This window comes from Gadus macrocephalus, chromosome 10 (assembly GCF_031168955.1).
Source record: "Gadus macrocephalus chromosome 10, ASM3116895v1".
Classification (NCBI taxonomy): domain Eukaryota; kingdom Metazoa; phylum Chordata; class Actinopteri; order Gadiformes; family Gadidae; genus Gadus; species Gadus macrocephalus.
Window position 1 is genome coordinate 16,875,519 of NC_082391.1, and position 17,008 is coordinate 16,892,526.

Sequence of the window (17,008 nt, forward strand, 5' to 3'; positions counted from 1 at the left end):
TTCCGCTTTCAAGTTATGTTTTTTTTTCACTGCCCATGTCAGCGCTAGCACCGGAGCTACTGGATACATCGCTGTCATCAAGCCTTTACTGTTATGGTATCGAGCCATCTCGATTGAACCATATTTCGAGTTGTGAATGAGGAGGCTGTTATTAATTACAGGACGCAGTTGTACCGTCCGCACAGCCTGACAAGACGCCCAAGCAACCGAGTGGAATCAAGCTAAGTAAGGACACGTTGTGTGTGGCTGTCTCCATGAGGCAAGCAGGTCAGTGGGTCTAACGGCAGTGAAATAAAATTAGCCTCAGACCCACACGTTGTTCCCAAATCTTGGGGAAAAGGGCTTTATCTTTCCCCTCTCCCTCCCCCCACACACCGTTTTCAGGATGCCATGCCACAATCAGCAGATGAACAATGTCAACAGTGGCCAAGAGCACCCCATGAAGCAAGTGCGGTTTGCGAACAATAGTGACAGCAGTGTTCCTGACTTGGTGTCCAACTCTGGATCAGAGAATGTCAGTATACAGGCAGAGAGTCAGGAGTCCTTAGGACCCCAGCTTAAACTGCTTCCCTTGAACGACCAGATCCGCGAACTACAAACTATAATTAGAGACAAGTGAGTCCAATTCGTTTGTTCTGTGTAACATATTATTATCATATAATTATCATGTGTAAAGACCACTTTGTGGTGTTCATTGAAATCGCAGACTTTTCCATAATTAATCTCAAGATGATAACAAACATGACCAAGACTTTATGGACCATTTCAGATCAACCAGCAGAGGGGACTTTGTGTTTTGTGCTGATCGACTGGTAAGTTGTCGAGTTGTTGTTGTTGTTGTGTTGTTTCAGTTATTTTAAGCCACGCTTTAATTTAACATCTCTTCTCTGACAGATCAGACTAGTGGTTGAGGAGGGACTTAATCAGCTTCCCTACTCAGAGTGTACTGTCACTACTCCAACAGGTGAGTGTTTTTCCCGGCCTTGAAATAGAGTGTTGCACGTCGAAGTATTGTTACGATCCTGTGCAACAGCAACCTTACAGAGTAACATGTTTGCAATATGGTCTATGTACTCAAGGCTAGTGTATTCCCTGCCACGTAACATGTGACCATCCATGACCAAAGCTATATACAGACTGTATTTATGCTCTAAATGTACAACTTACCTTCTCATGCCAGGCTTAGATTGAAAAACAAATCTCAATCAAAAGCCATTTCTGATATGAAAGAGTTATGCTGTATATTTTTCACTGTCTCTCGACAGTAGGTGTTAAGAACTCAACATTGTTTAATAACCCAAAGATGATAGACAAACTCTGTAATATGTTCTTTATTTGCCATAGTCCATAACACTAGCTGGGCATTAAGGTGCTGATTTGTAAAGAGAGAGAGCAGAAAATAGGGGAAGGTAGCAAGATTTTGAAACTAAACAACCCTTCCCTTTCCTCTTTCCTCCCTCCCGCTACATATTTGTGTCTATTGAGAAGTGTTGCATTTAGCACCATCTGTGATTGACTGGCAAGATGGAATCCCTGAATCAATCATGGAAGAGATGCCCTGATTAGTCAAAATGAGTCACGCCCTGCTTACACTTAAATTAAATAGTAAATAATAAATCATACATCAGTACCTTTTTAAGATTATTATCCACAGTAGAACAAACAATTCCAAGATGGAAATAATTGTGAGCATGTTGGTCAAATCAAGTAATGATGTTTCAAATGATGCAATGTTCAATCAATTAAATGATTGATTTCAAGTCTTTTGGATTTCAGGTTTTCAACATATTTTTTAATTTGTAGGGCATAACAGGGGAAACAGATCAGCAGATAAGTGTATAAACTCGACCAACACACTGATCCGTATTACTCATGGGACATTGCAAAAGTAAAGAAATTCTGGAGAAAAAGAAATTCAGAAAAAAAGTGGAATTACCCAAGCCTAATAAGACTGTATCAATTCAGCATTAGCAGACTGTAGGTGTCACGTATTGCATTGGTAATGAGTCAGTCTGACTCATCATTAATGTACCATTTCAACACAAACAGCTTGCTAATGACCATACACTGTTGTAGGGGAATGAAGCTAGCTGTTGGATGAAGACATTTTGAGAGCAGGCCGGGAGGCACTCCCTTATATAATTCAGAGTGAGGTTGTTCCAAATGTTCTAAATAAGGTATTCAAAGTCATTTCTCCCCCCCCCCACCCCTTTAAACTGTAAAGGGCCACTAACACAATTTCTTCCCCCTTAAGCACCTATACCCGTCCAGAATATTCTCTATCTCTTCTTTATTTTCCTCCCCAAGGGTACAAGTATGATGGTGTCAAGTTTGAAAGAGGGAACTGCGGAGTCAGCATTATGAGAAGTGGTAAGTCAGGGGATAAGAGTCTTGAATATCTCATACCTGCTAAATTAGTCTCCTATTTAAATTCCATTGCTAGGTCAGCCATGTGGGTACTTTGCACACCCAAGACATTTTTTTTTAACAGCCCTATTCTAACCACTTTGGGATTTTGTTAGTGCGGTTGTACTGTATTGTACTGATAAGTCAATTCAATAGTGTCACCAACAAACTATCTGAGGAGAATATCTCAAGTGAAAACTCTGCATGTGTTTTTTTTTTCCCTTTTTGTCCTCTCTTCGTTGTATGATATTGTAATATGATATTGAATCATCTATTTTGACGGGGTATGGGGAGGAAGAGAGTAAGATGAGATAGCATAAGATGTACTTTTATTAATCCCAGCAGGGAAACATCTGGGATCCATCTAGACGTAATTTAGTCATCATGTCCCAGGACAGGATGATGGAAGTGCAGAGATTTACGCGATACAGTATCGTATCATCACGTACGAGAGCACAGGCCCCGACGTGTTCGTCTAGTTCACCCACAGCGTTTCGCTTTTTTCTCCTTGCAGGCGAGGCCATGGAGCAGGGCCTACGAGACTGCTGCCGGTCCATTCGCATCGGGAAGATTCTGATCCAAAGCGACGAGGAGACGCAGAAAGCCAAGGTGTACTATGCCAAGTTTCCCCCGGATATCTACAGGAGAAAGGTCCTGCTCATGTATCCCATCCTCAGTAAGTGGTGGGAGGTGCAGGCTGTGCACACAGCCTGTGGCCTTTAGCTTGTGTGGATGATGATTCAAAAGTGGTTGACTACCCACTTGGGCAGAACTTTAAATAACCCCATATAATGTCATGGAATTGTTGCACATTTGTTTCTTTGTTGGAAGGGGAAAAAAAAACCTGTGGTCAAATTGTTTCTAAAATGTGTTGACCATCTCTGCATGTTGTTCATTTCTCCATCATACATTGGCGTTCCCTCCGTTAATAATTACAGCTCTCATGGGGAAAATTAGACACTGCCTCTGAGATGGCCGGCGAGCTGCTGAATAGCGTAATGAATGTCTCCAGGAATAGATTCCTAATAAGCATGGCCTCTCCCTTTCACAACGAAGCAGCGTTTTCTCCACCACTCCCTAATTGAAGACTCGTGTGGATCTAAGAAGAATGTTTCATTTAACCTATCAGAGCAGGACCCGGGCTGCAAGACGATAACAATAACAGATCACGGGGGCAATCAGTGGGCCCTCCTGGCAGGGGGTTGTGTTGTTCCAGCCATCGCTCAAAGACTTCTCTCCCCCCCCCCAGGCACGGGGAACACCGTGATAGAAGCAGTGAGGGTGTTGATAGAGCACGGCGTTCAGCCCAGACACATCATCCTCCTCAGCCTCTTCTCCACCCCTCATGGTATGACTGCTGATCCCCCACACTGGCTACCCCTGTTCACCGTTCAGGCTCTAGGCCCTACCACTATCTACGTGTACGATATGTTCACACCACTAGTGTACACATGACTGACTGAGTAATCTGATCAGGAAATATTGGTGAACTCAATGGTTTTATTTTTTATAGTTGAAAAGTTGGTTTCATTGTATTCAGTCTTTTTTTCGAAAATGTCTAAACCGTTTCAAGAACTTACAAAACATACTCTAAAACTATGCTCTGTACCCCAAGGTGCTAAATCCATTATCCAGGAGTTCCCAGACATAACGATCCTGACAACTGAAGTGCATCCCGTGGCGCCTACACATTTTGGACAACGGTACTTCGGTACCGACTGACCGCTGAACTCAGGGACAACCAGAGGAATGCTTTGACATGGCAGCGGTTGGAGGGGTTTATGCATCTTGTTTTTTGCTTTGTCTGCTTTAAACACTTTTTTTCCCTTCCCACTGGGCCACCTCATTAAAAGATTGAATCCGTATATTCACAACCGCCAACTACTCACTGACCATTTCCAATTGGTTGCCCAGCAACACATGGCAACAGTGGGGTGTGCGGTGTCACAGCCAACTACAAGGTTGAGCAGACAGTTGCATTATGCAGATTTTCAGTGTTGTAGTTTGTTGACACCCAATCAGGTACACTACTAGGTGCCTGACTACGTAAAGTTTTCTTTACTTTAAGACTCGGCCTGAAGTTTGTTTGGTGGTGTGAATGTATGGTTATGCTTTCCTCCTCGCTATGCCAAATATGCTTACTGGATCTCCAAAGGACTCTCCAAATATTGTGCTCTTTATTGTATTAATTTAGCTTTTCGTTTGTCGTGCGTGTGAAATCTTGGTTATAAAGACTACAACACTGACTAGAGCACTTGAGTAGACTTGTAGACTGAATTTATTTAAACAGGTTACATCCAGATAAATCAAACAATTGATTGATATGTTGTCAACTGAACAGCAAGTCAAGCAGTATCAGTATTAGATGTTCCGGGGGTGTTATCAAAAGGGAGGGCCCCACGATCATTACTTGAGTAAAAAACTGCTAAAAGGGATAATATGAACTGCTAGCAATATTATACTGCATATCTGCAAACACCTTAATACTAGATTACAAGAAACTGGTGTGATGTTTACCTGTGCAAATTAAATCTAATATTTCATAATCAACATGGTTGCAGTATTTCATGAGTCAATCATTTCTTTATGGGGGGGAAAAAGCACAATTCCTCTAATGATACCATATTATATCAATAAATAGATAACATAAAAACATCCATGTAATACCTCTACACAGGTTCTCAAACACAACAGCTAAAAATAAAAACACGTGATAAGATCACATGATCTTCATGCAGTTTGATCACATGGTTTGGCTTGCCGAAAACAGAAACAAAGGGCACTCTGGAAGTAAATCACCATGTAGTAGATTTAGTGTACAGTGAGCCGGGAACAAATCATTGAGTTTGGAAACGATTCAAGCAATTCAACAAAAAAGACCTCTACCCACCAGTGGACATGGATCATCAACCGTCATCTTAAAAATTATAAACAAGACGAAAAAAACTAAACAAGTTGTAAGGTTGAAAGACGGTGACAAACTGAATGTTACCAGTGTGATCCTCATACATATTAGTTTGTGTTTCAAAGCTGCAGAAAAGCAATGTTAATGAGTAGAGGTTCCCTTCCAGATATTTATGTACCGCCTTCACTTTATAAAAGCTATGCTGCCCGCTCCGGGGACTCACCCAAATATACAGTGTTTCATTGGACCTTTACTAGAATTTTCCTAGAATTTCAAGGTTTTGCTCAATGTGATCCACAGATGTGTCAGACTACTTTTGTCTCCAATCTGACTGATCCAACCTCTCAGAGCAATGTGATGGATACACATCTAAAGAGTGTATCATTTGGGAATCGTTTATACATTACATTATTTGAGGCACAGATAAAGCTCAGCTCTAGGTATGATATGCCTTGGTTTTTCCTTTAAAAATAATCCCACTTGTAATTGTTGCGAGACCAACTGGATAACATTAAATCTCTTGAGTCTTCACACATCAATACTGCATGTTAAAATAAATAAATACCCTGCACCAACTAGGTGCAACATTATGCATGTAAACCAATATCCCAACATTGGTAAACAAAGACAAGCCATATTAGAAAAGAACACAGTGCTGTACTTCCCCAGAACCTTTTCCAGTTAACAATCGATGAAGGTCCTAAAACAAGCGGACAACGGGTGAGAAGGGAAAGTTAATAATGCATGTGCCTAAAGAACACCAGGAGATTTCTTCCATCTGTCCTTCCAGTAGAATAAAGGTGTTACTGTAGTGGTTGCATCTATGCATGAAGAGTAATGCCGTGGTTGACCACATGGTCCCCTCTCTCCATGTTTCAATTAGAATACCTGGGTAAACACTTCTTTATGATGAGGAACTGCGGGAGTCATCCACACTTTTGGCTCCTTTTGAGAAGGAAATGTCCAGCTGGTCTGTCGAAGGTCCACAGGATTGGGAATGCATTTGCCTTTATGAAACAAGACTGACTGGATGGTATCCTATGTCCTCTTCTGTATCTAGTGCTGTAACACTTGAGGGCAGACTTCTCTAGTGCTCCATTTCAATGGTAACCGAGGGGTCACCGTCTGGAAACAAACATAAAAATGTTAGAGATACGCCATCCTGAGAAACATTAATGGACCGGGGGTCCTATTGAACGCCAAACAAAGTTTACGCCTAAAAAAGGGACCTTCTGAGAATAAGGGTCCACCAGTGTTGTAAACCAGATTAAATCTGCTTTTTTGAGAGTGCTTTAAAGTACTCAAAGCTAGCCTGGGTTGGTTGTTTTTTTACATTTACTGCTGGTCAGCCGATGTATTGGATCGGACCACCAGATGGTAGTAGGGAACCAAAGATAGAACCAAACAGTTAAACATTTTGAGGAAGGATTCTAGAGGAGAAGAGACAAAAAAATGCTCACCAATGCTGCCCTCATCTGACCCCTCATCAGACTCCTCCCACATCTCATCATTAGCCAGTAATGGGTTATGGGATTCATTTAGACTCTTCAGAGGGAAGTAGTGGCCATTTCCTTGGCTGTTAAAAATACAAAAAACAACAACAACAACAACAGGTGTACGGTTTTGTGAAAAATCCCCATTTGTCCCCAGCCTCTTTGTTCTAGTTCAAAAACGGCAGGCGCAGATTCCTTCCAGAAGTAGAAACAACTCAATGTGAAGCCATCATGTAATACATCTTGTTGACGGAACAATTACCCTGTGAAAATGGGAAGAAGCCACAGTCTCCTGTTCTCTCCGAACACCTGCTCCAAGTTTCGATGCATGCCCACGTTGAAACCGTTCCTGTCTGGCCCACCAACAAACACCGGAGCCGAGAAAGCCTCTGGTAGAGCACAAGGGACACTAGTGTGAGGAATACTTCACCTTGTTTTCCTCCTCCATAACTATCAGAGCATGCGAGATGTGTTACGTGGGGGACATTTGAGGAAAGGGAAACTTAAATATGTAAAAAGACATACCCAGGGTGGATCTGTTCTTGGACACTAGCCAGCAGTGGTAACTGAAGAGGAACATTAGACTGACAAAGAACATGAGCGCTACAAACATGAGGAAGAGCACATGGAACTTTGCAGGCCCATCATTAAGATCCCCCTGTGGATAAGAGTGAGAGAAATGCATTAACATTCAGTTCAACCCTGCTGCATCATTGATTGGCAAGGCTTCTAATCCCTACAAAAGTAGAAAATAGAAGACACTCACCCCCCAGAACTTCAGGAAATACTGAAAGACTGTAGCGGCTATGAACACACAGTACACCATGGAGTAGGAGAGGAAGAGTAGGAAGAACTTGTAGTTGGAAAAACCAACACAGTTGTTGACCCTTTAAGGAAAGAAGATGCTATCATAAAACCTTTTTTTTTATTTTTATCAAAAAGATTTAGAAAAATGGTATTAAAAGTTAAAGCGAATGATTGTTGCCACTCACCAAGGACAGTGGTGGTCCATTTTTAAAACGCATCTGAAAAAATAGAATGAAAATATTTGTATGTATCATAGTCACTAAAGTGACTTAATATATATGTATTTATATATTAAAAAATCCCTATGATTATCCACCAAGTGATTGTTTTTCATCTGACTTTCAACATCACTGCCTTCATTAAACCTTATTGGCCTTTTCTTTCCAGCACCGCGATAACTAACCTTCTAATTATAGCAGCAGTCCCTAGCCAGTAAATATCAGCTTGCCCGAGGCAATATCTCGAGACAAATGAATTGGAGGGGGAAAAGCAGACTTACGTTTCACAAACAGAGCAGTGGTGGCAGCGGTCAGGCTTCAGCACCTGGCATCGGTCACAGAACCTGATAGCTAGAGACAAGAAGATGGCCAGTTGAAAGAGGGGACATTTGAGCTGAGCTTACCCTTCACACACTTCCTGCAGCCCTATAACTTTGTAGAAGCCATCAGTACTAATGAAAGAACAACATTGGCTGATTACCCTCAAGAGGGGAGAGCACACAACCAAACATGCACACACGCACACACACACACAAACACCTAATTGCCTTGCTTCTGAGTTTTCAACATAGTGTGGCTGTGTTCATGCAGTGGTATGACCAGGTGTACAAGAAGGGGCTTGTAGTTGTAGATCTAAAGTTCTAAACCATGACACCCAATAATAGATCTGCATTTCACATGGAGGTCCCCTGCCTTTTCATAGTAAACTACTACTCAGACAAATTAAAGACTCACATACTGCACAATACATTTATTGTGCCATCGTTGAATCTTTATAATTATGTTGCATGACTTAACCTTAAAGAAAATCAGTAATTTACCTCCAGATTGTGCCCGGCTGAAAATAGGTAATTTCTTTGCGATCTCAGCCAGTATTTGTTTCTGAGCATCTGGCCGCTCTTCCAATTCATATCTTTCTTTGTCAGAGTAAGACAGTTGGAACTGGGGGAACAACCATAAACACATGGTAAACCAACCTCAATTAGTCCCTTATGAATGACATACAATATGGCTTGCAAGTAAGTCTATCAACACTATTGGAGAATACAATTATCCGAGGGAGAACATCAGAGCTACCTTTTTGCATGGTGATGCAGGTGGAGTAAAGATTGACTTCCAGTATGTCCAGGAAAACATAACAAAACAAACATGGAACACCAGAAGGTAGGCCACTGCAAGCACAACACAACGCAATATAATTTAGGTTGAACATAACTGTTGTGCTTTTAAATAAAATGGCATTGTGGGGGACTATGTTCACCAATGCAGAACTCACCCTTTTCAAACGTGTTGGTGATTGTAACTGTAAAAGATAATAGATTCAGGCATACAATAAGTAATGCGACGAGAGAAAAACTTGAGACAGTGCACCACTGATGAGGGGGCTAACCTAGGTCGACTGCATCAACAATAGACCCTTTGTCTTGTATCAAAGGCGATATCAAATAATGACATATCATTCTAAAATATATATTTATTTATTTTAAAGCCGATTAAGGGGAGTTATTTCCCAGAATGAACACCGCATACAATACTTCCGCTTTGGGAGCTGCTAGCTTCTGCGGATCTTCGGCGTTATTTAGTCAACACAGGTATTCAGCATTAACACATACAATGAAAACGGCATACTTACACAAGCATAGTTCAAACACATATGCATAATACGACCACAGCACCACGGAGGTTATTATAAGTACTGGTATCCAGGAGAAAACCCTTTGACAGAATCTCAAACCTCTGGAGAGAGCCATAGTACATCTAAACCTCTAGCGTCATCCGCACTCGACTACCATTCCTGGGAAATACAATCTATCGCATAAGGCTGTCTGGGAGCGATTAACAGGATTTCCAGGTAGAACTGCACAAATAAGAGATACAGATGGTGGGAAATACTGAACTTAAGTACAGTTATCAGGTATCTCTTCTTTACTTAGGTATTTATTTTTCTGGCAACTTTTAACTTTACTCCCTACATTTGAACACACATGACTTTGTGTTTATTTTATTGCATTTGAGGCGAATTGCCAATTACTTTTTTATTTTTGCATCATTGCGCACCTTTCCAACATCAAAACCGATTTGACTCTAAATGGAAGCGACAATAACACCTAGAAAAGACGATCTCTCGTTGTATCCATCAGTGCATATCATGCGTAACAGACGTCTATGTCCATGGTTCTTGTAGAGAATCTGCAGGTAGAAATGTCACAGGGCTTCTTTTTGCTTTTATTATGTCAGTACATTTCAGAGCTTGTAGTTTTCCACTTTTATTTAAGTAAATAAGTTGGAACAGTATTTCTTCTTTTACCAGTCTGTATCTGTACTTCTAGTTTGAATAAATAATATATTTATTTTCGCCACCACATAGCCTGTATATATTTTGGAAAATTAGTTTCACCGTTGTCCATTTCACTAATATGCTATTTAGCAGGTACAGATCATGCTCTGTAGCCATAGACATTTCCTTTAAGCACCAAGAGGAGGCACTGTTACACCACTCCTTCAAAGCATACAGGCCTCCCTGAAACCACCGCCACCTGATGACAGACATACAAAAATACACCTTAAACTTTCAGGAAGAACACCTGTGCATCTGCTTGCATCAAGGGGATCAAGTTCAGATGATAGTCATACACATGGTTTTCACTGGATTTCATGCTGCGGTCGTAAAAACCGTGCTTTAATGGTTTAACCTAAAGCCATTCTCAATGTTAGGGGGGCCTTTCCCCTCAGCAAAGTTTAATGTCTACATCATGGAAGGAGTAGACCTCCATGACCATGGCTCAGCTTTGTGGAGCTTCTCAGATGGTCATCATTGAAACATTTATGAGACATAGAGAGAGTGTTCTACGGGAAAAGAACTGGGGATGGGCCCTATTCCTGAAAGACCCACATTGTTGATGTCACCAGGAATGGAAGAGATGATAAGCATCCCCTTCTTTGTTTATCCACGTGCAAGTCCCCGCATTAACGTAGCCTACAAATTCCTCTTTCCTCCATAGAGATGCTTCCTTCTTTTTTTTTTCTCCCCCCCTGTTCTCCTTTTCCGCCTACAATTGATGGCGTTCCGTCATCCTCTGACGTCGCCGCGCTCGGCCTACACTGCGCAGCGACGGGCGCACTAACCTCCCCATTGCTGAACGCTGTGAAACTTTTCATCGTGGCGCCTGGGGACCCCCTGAGTTACTGGACCGTTTTACCGAGACCCCAGCCAGCCGCCAGGACTGTTGATCACAGGTTTGATGTGGAGGCCGGAGGCCGAGGGGCCCGCCATGGAACCACCTGCTCTCTCCCCCACCCCCACACAAACCCTTCCCCTTTTACGTAATACAAAAAACCCCCACCCCGCTCTGGCCTTATGGGACAGGGGTGTGAGGTAGGTAGCGCCCACCACCGCGGACCTTTCATCATTCTTACGACTCACGGCAGCGATTTGTTGCTCCACTGTTGTTCTTCAACTCCCCTCACTCCCACCCTTCCTCTCTCTCTCTCTCTCTCTCTCTCTCTCTCTCTCTCTCTCTCTCTCTCTCTCTCTCTCTCTCCATCTACCTCTCTCTACCTCTCCCTCTGTTCCTTCCTCTCTGTCCCACGGTCCCTCTTTCTTCCTTCCTTCCCTTCCCCTCTCTGTCTCTCTGTCTCTCTCTCTCTGTCTGTCCATCTCTCTCTCTCTCTCTCTGTCTGTCTCTCTCTCCATCAACCTCTCTCTCTCTCTCTCTCTCTCTCTGTTCCTTCCTCTCTGTCTCTGTCCCACGGTCCATCTCTTCCTTCCTTCCTTCCCTTCCCCTCTCTCTCTCTCTCTCTCTCTCTCTCTCTCCCTCTCTCTCTCTCTCTCTCTCTCTCTCTCTCTCTCTGTCTCTCTCTCTCTCTCTCTCTCTCTCTCTCTCTCTCTCTCTCTCTCTCCCTCTCTCTAACCAGGCTATGGTGACTGCAGTGGGGTGTTGACGGCTCCTCTCTCACTCCACCGATCACTGGAGGCAGGGAGCGGCCACCCGTCCATCAACGCGGCAGCGAGAAACCCTTCCACTACAAAGCCACCGTGACCAGCCAAATAGTAACAGCCTTTGAATCAAAACATTTACACTGCGAAAAAATAAAACTGTTCAACAGAAACACCTCACATCAGCAGGTCGAGGCAGACCTCTCTCACGAGTGCGTGCGTGTATGTGAGTGTTTGTGTGCGTGTGTGTGTGCATGCATGTGTGTGCGTGTGTGTGTGTGTGTGTGTGTGTGTGTGTGTGTGTGTGTGTGTGTGTGTGTGTGTGTGGGTGGGTTTGCGCATGTGTGCGCGTGCGTGTTCATGTTTGTTTGTTTGTGTGATGCATCGTGCGGATAGTAGTGCAGGGTCTTCAGCAATGCCCATGTGGGGAGAATGTACCACGAAAAATGCAAAAAGACAAGATGAATAATTTGAACGCATACACCCTTGGTAATGGTGTATGAGGCACAATATAGACCAACGCAACAATTCCTCTAGTCTGCCTTTTGGATGACTGCCTCATGTAATGCACAGAAGAGATGCTGGCTCTTTGAGTTTCCTTGGACTACAGAAACGGTGTTGTGTCTCAGATGATATGCTGATAACATTCCCGTTAAAACGCATCTGAAAAAATAGAATGAAAATATTTCCCGTTCCTTAGGCTTTGTATTCTACTACTGTGATATGGAGTGCATAGTTTGATAAGATACCCAGTTCATTCCTGTCATGTTTTAGCATCTGTACATAACGCTATGAATTATGCAATGAATTATGTAATGCAATACAATGCAATGGTTGCACCTGTTTGATGTGACAATGAGGCGCATATAGAAAATATGTCATATGCATATTTTTGTCACTGCATGTCAAATACTTATAGATGTAATGTAAAGGGTAAACATGCAGACTTTAAGATTTAATTTAATTTATAGAGAAGTAATTACAGAGATGAACCAGTACAAGAACAAGGCTATGTCTTTATAAAGCCTGGTAGAAACGACATATTACCTTTGATAAAATACAGAAAAAGTGTTGACCTATTAACCTATTAACTTGGAAAAGGAAATTCATAACTAGAGTGCGCGATTGAATGCTCCTTCAATGAAAACATTGATAGCAATGCAAACTTCACTTTCCTAATGCTCAAGAAAGACACCTTTCATGGATATGCATGAACCACTTCTGCATTCCGACTCTATATGTTCTATATCCAAGCATTCTCCACTGATGGCAATTGCGTTGGACCAAGCTCTGGCCGCGTGTCAAACTTCCTCCGTTCAACAGAAGGCCGGAGAATTCTTGAAAGCCGTTGAGTCGGTGATGTGGGAGAGAGAGAGCGAAAGAGAGGGAGAGAGAGAGAGAAAGAGGGGATAGAGTGAGAAAGAGAGGGCTAGAGAGAGAGAGAGAGAGAGAGAGAGAGAGAGAGAGAGAGAGAGAGAGAGAGAGAGAGAGAGAGAGAGAGAGAGAGCAATAGAGAGAGAGAGAAAGAGAAAGGCCCTCATAACATCAGGACTACGTTTCTACCCCTGCTCACATTCACACTTAACAGCAGAACAAACAATGACAGGGCGGGGAGGAATTGCAGACACCTCACCCAGCATGTGTGAAAATAAATCTGCAGCAGGGTGGAGCCCTGTGTGTCTTCAATAATCATGGAAATGTCAATGGCGACGCCACAAGGAGGGCAATACACAGCATAATGAAAGCATTTCATTTGGCCGTGTGTGCGTGTCATGGGTGACGTGTGCCTACTGGTATTTTGGATCATTGCTACCTTGAGAAACTGCACTGAATTGTAATTAGTTGCAATTACAAACACAGACATCATGTCCCATGTTGGATTTGTTTCCCTTTTTTCAAACGGGATGTCAGTTCTAGCAAGTTGCTGTAAAAGTCGTGTATGTTGATTAGCAGGTCGGACAGAAAGGAAGCATACCATTCATGTGACCTCAGTATGGAATTAAACATGGATTGGAATGTCTTATATGATTAATAGTAAATTCCAGTAAATAATTGTTAATGCCAGTTCTGGCTAGTTCTGTGAAATATGTAGTCCTACATTTAGTGCTCTTTGACCTAATCCAGATGTAGGTAAATGTCATTGCATTTGTTAAATCGGTGTACTGGTCCAAACTCACATTTTTACAAAACAATAATTTGGTAGTTGTAGAGATGAAGAGTTTGTGTATTTTCAAAATGAAACGTGAAAATACGCAAAATTATGTTTGTGGTTGGTTGAATATTTATTGGTTAGGATCATTATGTATTGTCCACCGAGTGACAAGGAATATTTCACTGTTATATTGTCTTTTTGGGGGGAGATGCACCAGTTTTTTGGACACATGCAGCAGCTGGAAAGTCATCATCACTTCAGTTGCAGATGCTGTTTGCTCCTCATTGTGTCCAGCTTTCAGTTTCTCCTGTGGGTGCAATCTGTGTTTGTGTGGTCTTTCCATGCAAACACACAATCACAAAAAAAGAGACACACAAAAGACAAGGACAATCACGCACGCACGAACGCACACACCACACATACACACACACACACACACACACACACACACACACACACACACACACACACACACACACACACACACACACACACACACACACACACACATAAACCACATGGAGGCATTTGATCACATGCATATCCCGACCCCCTCAAACTCTGAAACACACACAGACATACACACATACACGCGCACCAACACACACAAAGTGCAAACAACTCTGTGTCCTAAGAGATGACCCCAACCTCTGGATGATCAGCTGCACAGGATGGAGCCAGATTGCTAACGGAAAAACAAATACATTTTCCTTCACCTCCTCACTTATCTCCTCGGCTGTCTGAGCTTCAAGCACAGCAAGGTGGCTAATCACAGAATGGGCAGCACAAAGACAACTGGCAAACAAAATGTAAACACATGTCTTTGTACAGTTCAGCTGTACTGCACTCTAAAAAAGAGAAAGGCAGCGTTGGAGCGTATTACTCACTGATGGGGCAGCGGGGAATAGAGCGAGACTAGAGCGCTGAAGGCCTCATTTGGTTCTGATGATCCCGTGCATGCTGACGTTACCAACGCAGGCTTGGGTGACGGGCCGCTCTGGACCTCACCTGGGATTCAATCAGTCTTCTTCTACGGCCAATGTCTGCTAGCCCTAGACAAGTGCACCACACACACACACACACACACGGACACACACACACACACGCACACAGACATCATTCGTTCAATGACCTGGACATAACCGTCTGTGGAATAAATGATGCTGAAATATCTTAGCATAAATAACATTTGTAGACGTATTGGATACTGCAACTAATGGCCTGGTTGCCTTTCAAAGCTGTTAAATGCGAAAGGCAGGTGGCAGTCTGCCCCACATAGCAGTATAATGCGTTTTTCGGAAAAGTAGCTGTCTTCTGATGGCATGGTACCTGGGTAATGACACTGTGATGAACCCAACTGGGCAGGTCCATGTCCTCTACCACCGCAACCACAAGCAAAAAGCTTTGCCAGATAAGCCAAGTGCCAGATATGCCAAGCACCAGCCCGCGGCCATCACCATTTTGTGAGTTTCCCCCCGATTCCATCCTTTTGTCATTTTAACAAAAAGGTGAAAGTCTTCCAAAATGAAACGTTCATAAATATTCAGACCGATTCCTCAAACAAGCGTCAATTATTTACTTTTAAAAGGCCAAATGGCGTCATGGCATAGATCTCTTCAGCCCTGTTAAAACAAAGTGGGTGTCTGGGTGTCTCTCCCTCTCTCCCCCCCTCCGGTTGTCATTATGGAAATGGCCTGGAGTTATCATTGCGACACACTCACATGGCAGTGGAATTTCAGCACAGTCACTTAGGGGAATCTCTTTCCACGCTCCATCGCAATGCGCCGGAGTCAGGAGAGGGGGAACAGCAGGAGTGGAATAACCGGAACGCCTGTGAGGGGACAGAGAGTTGGAATCCTTGGAGATGGAGCGTGTTTGAGGAGGAGAAGGAGGAGGAGAAGATGGAGGAAGAGGAGGACAGGCTAGGCAATGGACGGGAAACCGCTTTTTCAGCTGAAGCGAGATTAAGAAGATGAGTGGCTGTGCTGGGAGCAAAATAGGAGCATGGATCCAGGTAGATGTTGTAGTTCTGAAGGAAAAGGGAAGAGGGGGGGGGGGGGTTGTATGTGAATTTATACAAAAGTGAGAAGGGGGTTTACCCGACTAGGCCAACCAAGTCTCAGAAACAGCATCCAAAGATGTTGCTTACATTTATAAATCCTAACCAAATTTGATACATTATATATCTATAAACCACTTTGGACACTTTTGTCCAAAGCCACTTACATTGAAGGCATGCATACATTCTCAGGTGGCCCCAGTACAGCCTCCAACCCCTGACCCTGATTCATGTCATGTCTACCCATCGAGCTCCAAAGAAGCAACAGATCATGCTAGGACGGGTCAGCCAAACAAATGAGGTCATGCGATTCTTGTTTTGTTTTTCTCCCTCTTCTTGCTCTTGTCTCTCTGAGGAATTTGACAGGCGCATGGCCGGCTGGTCGGCAGGAGGCTAGTTTGTAGTCAAAGCACACGCGGTTTGACCTTGTCTGCCCCGCAACACATCCCCGGCCCCTCCCCCGCTTCCCTCCCCATCCGTTTTGATTGGTCTCTCAGTCTGAGGAGCGCCTTTGATGCGGAGACCGGGATACAGGGCAGACAGGCTAGATTAGCACACAGGTACACAGACACCAAGATCAAATTAAAGTAGATTTGAAGAAAGAGCCTTTATTCGCTGACACAACAGTAGATGTATAGTGTCCACGTACGCGCACGCGCACGCATGTGCTTGCACGCGCACGCATGTGCTTGCACTCGCACCCACACAAGTTGTAACCCATACCCTGCATCTAATCTATGCCATAATGGATAGTGTATTTAAAGATCAGAGTGCTGCATAACAGCACTCATCCAATTAGTTGTTATAATGCATAACTAATGCCCAAGAAAATGAAACCCATGTAGACACACAGTAGCCTTCATTGTGTTTTTTTTCGATTTGAATGAAGGTGTTTTGAAGCAAAGAAAGTAAAAGAAGAGATTAGGCATAAACCAAACTAGATGAAAAGGTTGAACCACTGTTGGTTCAGGGATATTCTGCTAAATCCCTTATCTCCAGTTTACATAGTGATCGTTTCTGTTTACAATGCA

At 43.1% G+C, this 17,008-nt stretch overlaps 2 protein-coding genes across 2 annotated transcripts; one reads left to right on the forward strand and one right to left on the reverse strand.

The window, feature by feature from the left end:
- The first annotated feature begins 6 nt into the window (after positions 1 to 6).
- Positions 7 to 4,665, forward strand: uprt (uracil phosphoribosyltransferase (FUR1) homolog (S. cerevisiae)). The gene is made up of 8 exons (XM_060062899.1): positions 7 to 225; positions 385 to 615; positions 770 to 812; positions 895 to 964; positions 2,308 to 2,370; positions 2,921 to 3,082; positions 3,656 to 3,754; positions 4,022 to 4,665. Exons 2-8 carry the CDS (start codon positions 386 to 388, stop codon positions 4,126 to 4,128), a joined length of 774 nt encoding a protein of 257 aa, XP_059918882.1. The 5' UTR covers positions 7 to 225; position 385; the 3' UTR covers positions 4,129 to 4,665.
- LOC132465950 (palmitoyltransferase ZDHHC15B-like) lies at positions 4,662 to 9,638 on the reverse strand. Its single transcript, XM_060062898.1, has 11 exons — positions 9,463 to 9,638; positions 9,106 to 9,132; positions 8,907 to 9,001; positions 8,651 to 8,771; positions 8,111 to 8,180; positions 7,797 to 7,829; positions 7,571 to 7,691; positions 7,330 to 7,462; positions 7,067 to 7,193; positions 6,772 to 6,887; positions 4,662 to 6,436 (listed from the first exon to the last, which is right to left on the reverse strand). The coding sequence occupies exons 1-11, from the start codon at positions 9,578 to 9,580 to the stop codon at positions 6,399 to 6,401; spliced, it is 999 nt and encodes a 332-aa protein (XP_059918881.1). The 5' UTR covers positions 9,581 to 9,638; the 3' UTR covers positions 4,662 to 6,398.
- Between the last annotated feature and the right edge of the window lie 7,370 nt (positions 9,639 to 17,008).

Bases quoted from the DNA above. Each gene is read 5' to 3' on its own strand.
- uprt (XM_060062899.1), top strand. From the start codon at position 386: ATGCCATGCCACAATCAGCAGATGAACAATGTCAACAGTGGCCAAGAG. The intron at 813-894 runs GTAAGTTGTCGA...CTTCTCTGACAG, and splicing joins TGTTTTGTGCTGATCGACTG to ATCAGACTAGTGGTTGAGGA. The intron at 965-2,307 runs GTGAGTGTTTTT...TTCCTCCCCAAG, and splicing joins TACTGTCACTACTCCAACAG to GGTACAAGTATGATGGTGTC.
- LOC132465950 (XM_060062898.1), bottom strand. From the start codon at position 9,580: ATGGCTCTCTCCAGAGGTTTGAGATTCTGTCAAAGGGTTTTCTCCTGG. The intron at 9,002-9,105 runs GTGAGTTCTGCA...TTGTGCTTGCAG, and splicing joins CACCAACACGTTTGAAAAGG to TGGCCTACCTTCTGGTGTTC. The intron at 7,194-7,329 runs GTATGTCTTTTT...GTGCTCTACCAG, and splicing joins CAAGAACAGATCCACCCTGG to AGGCTTTCTCGGCTCCGGTG.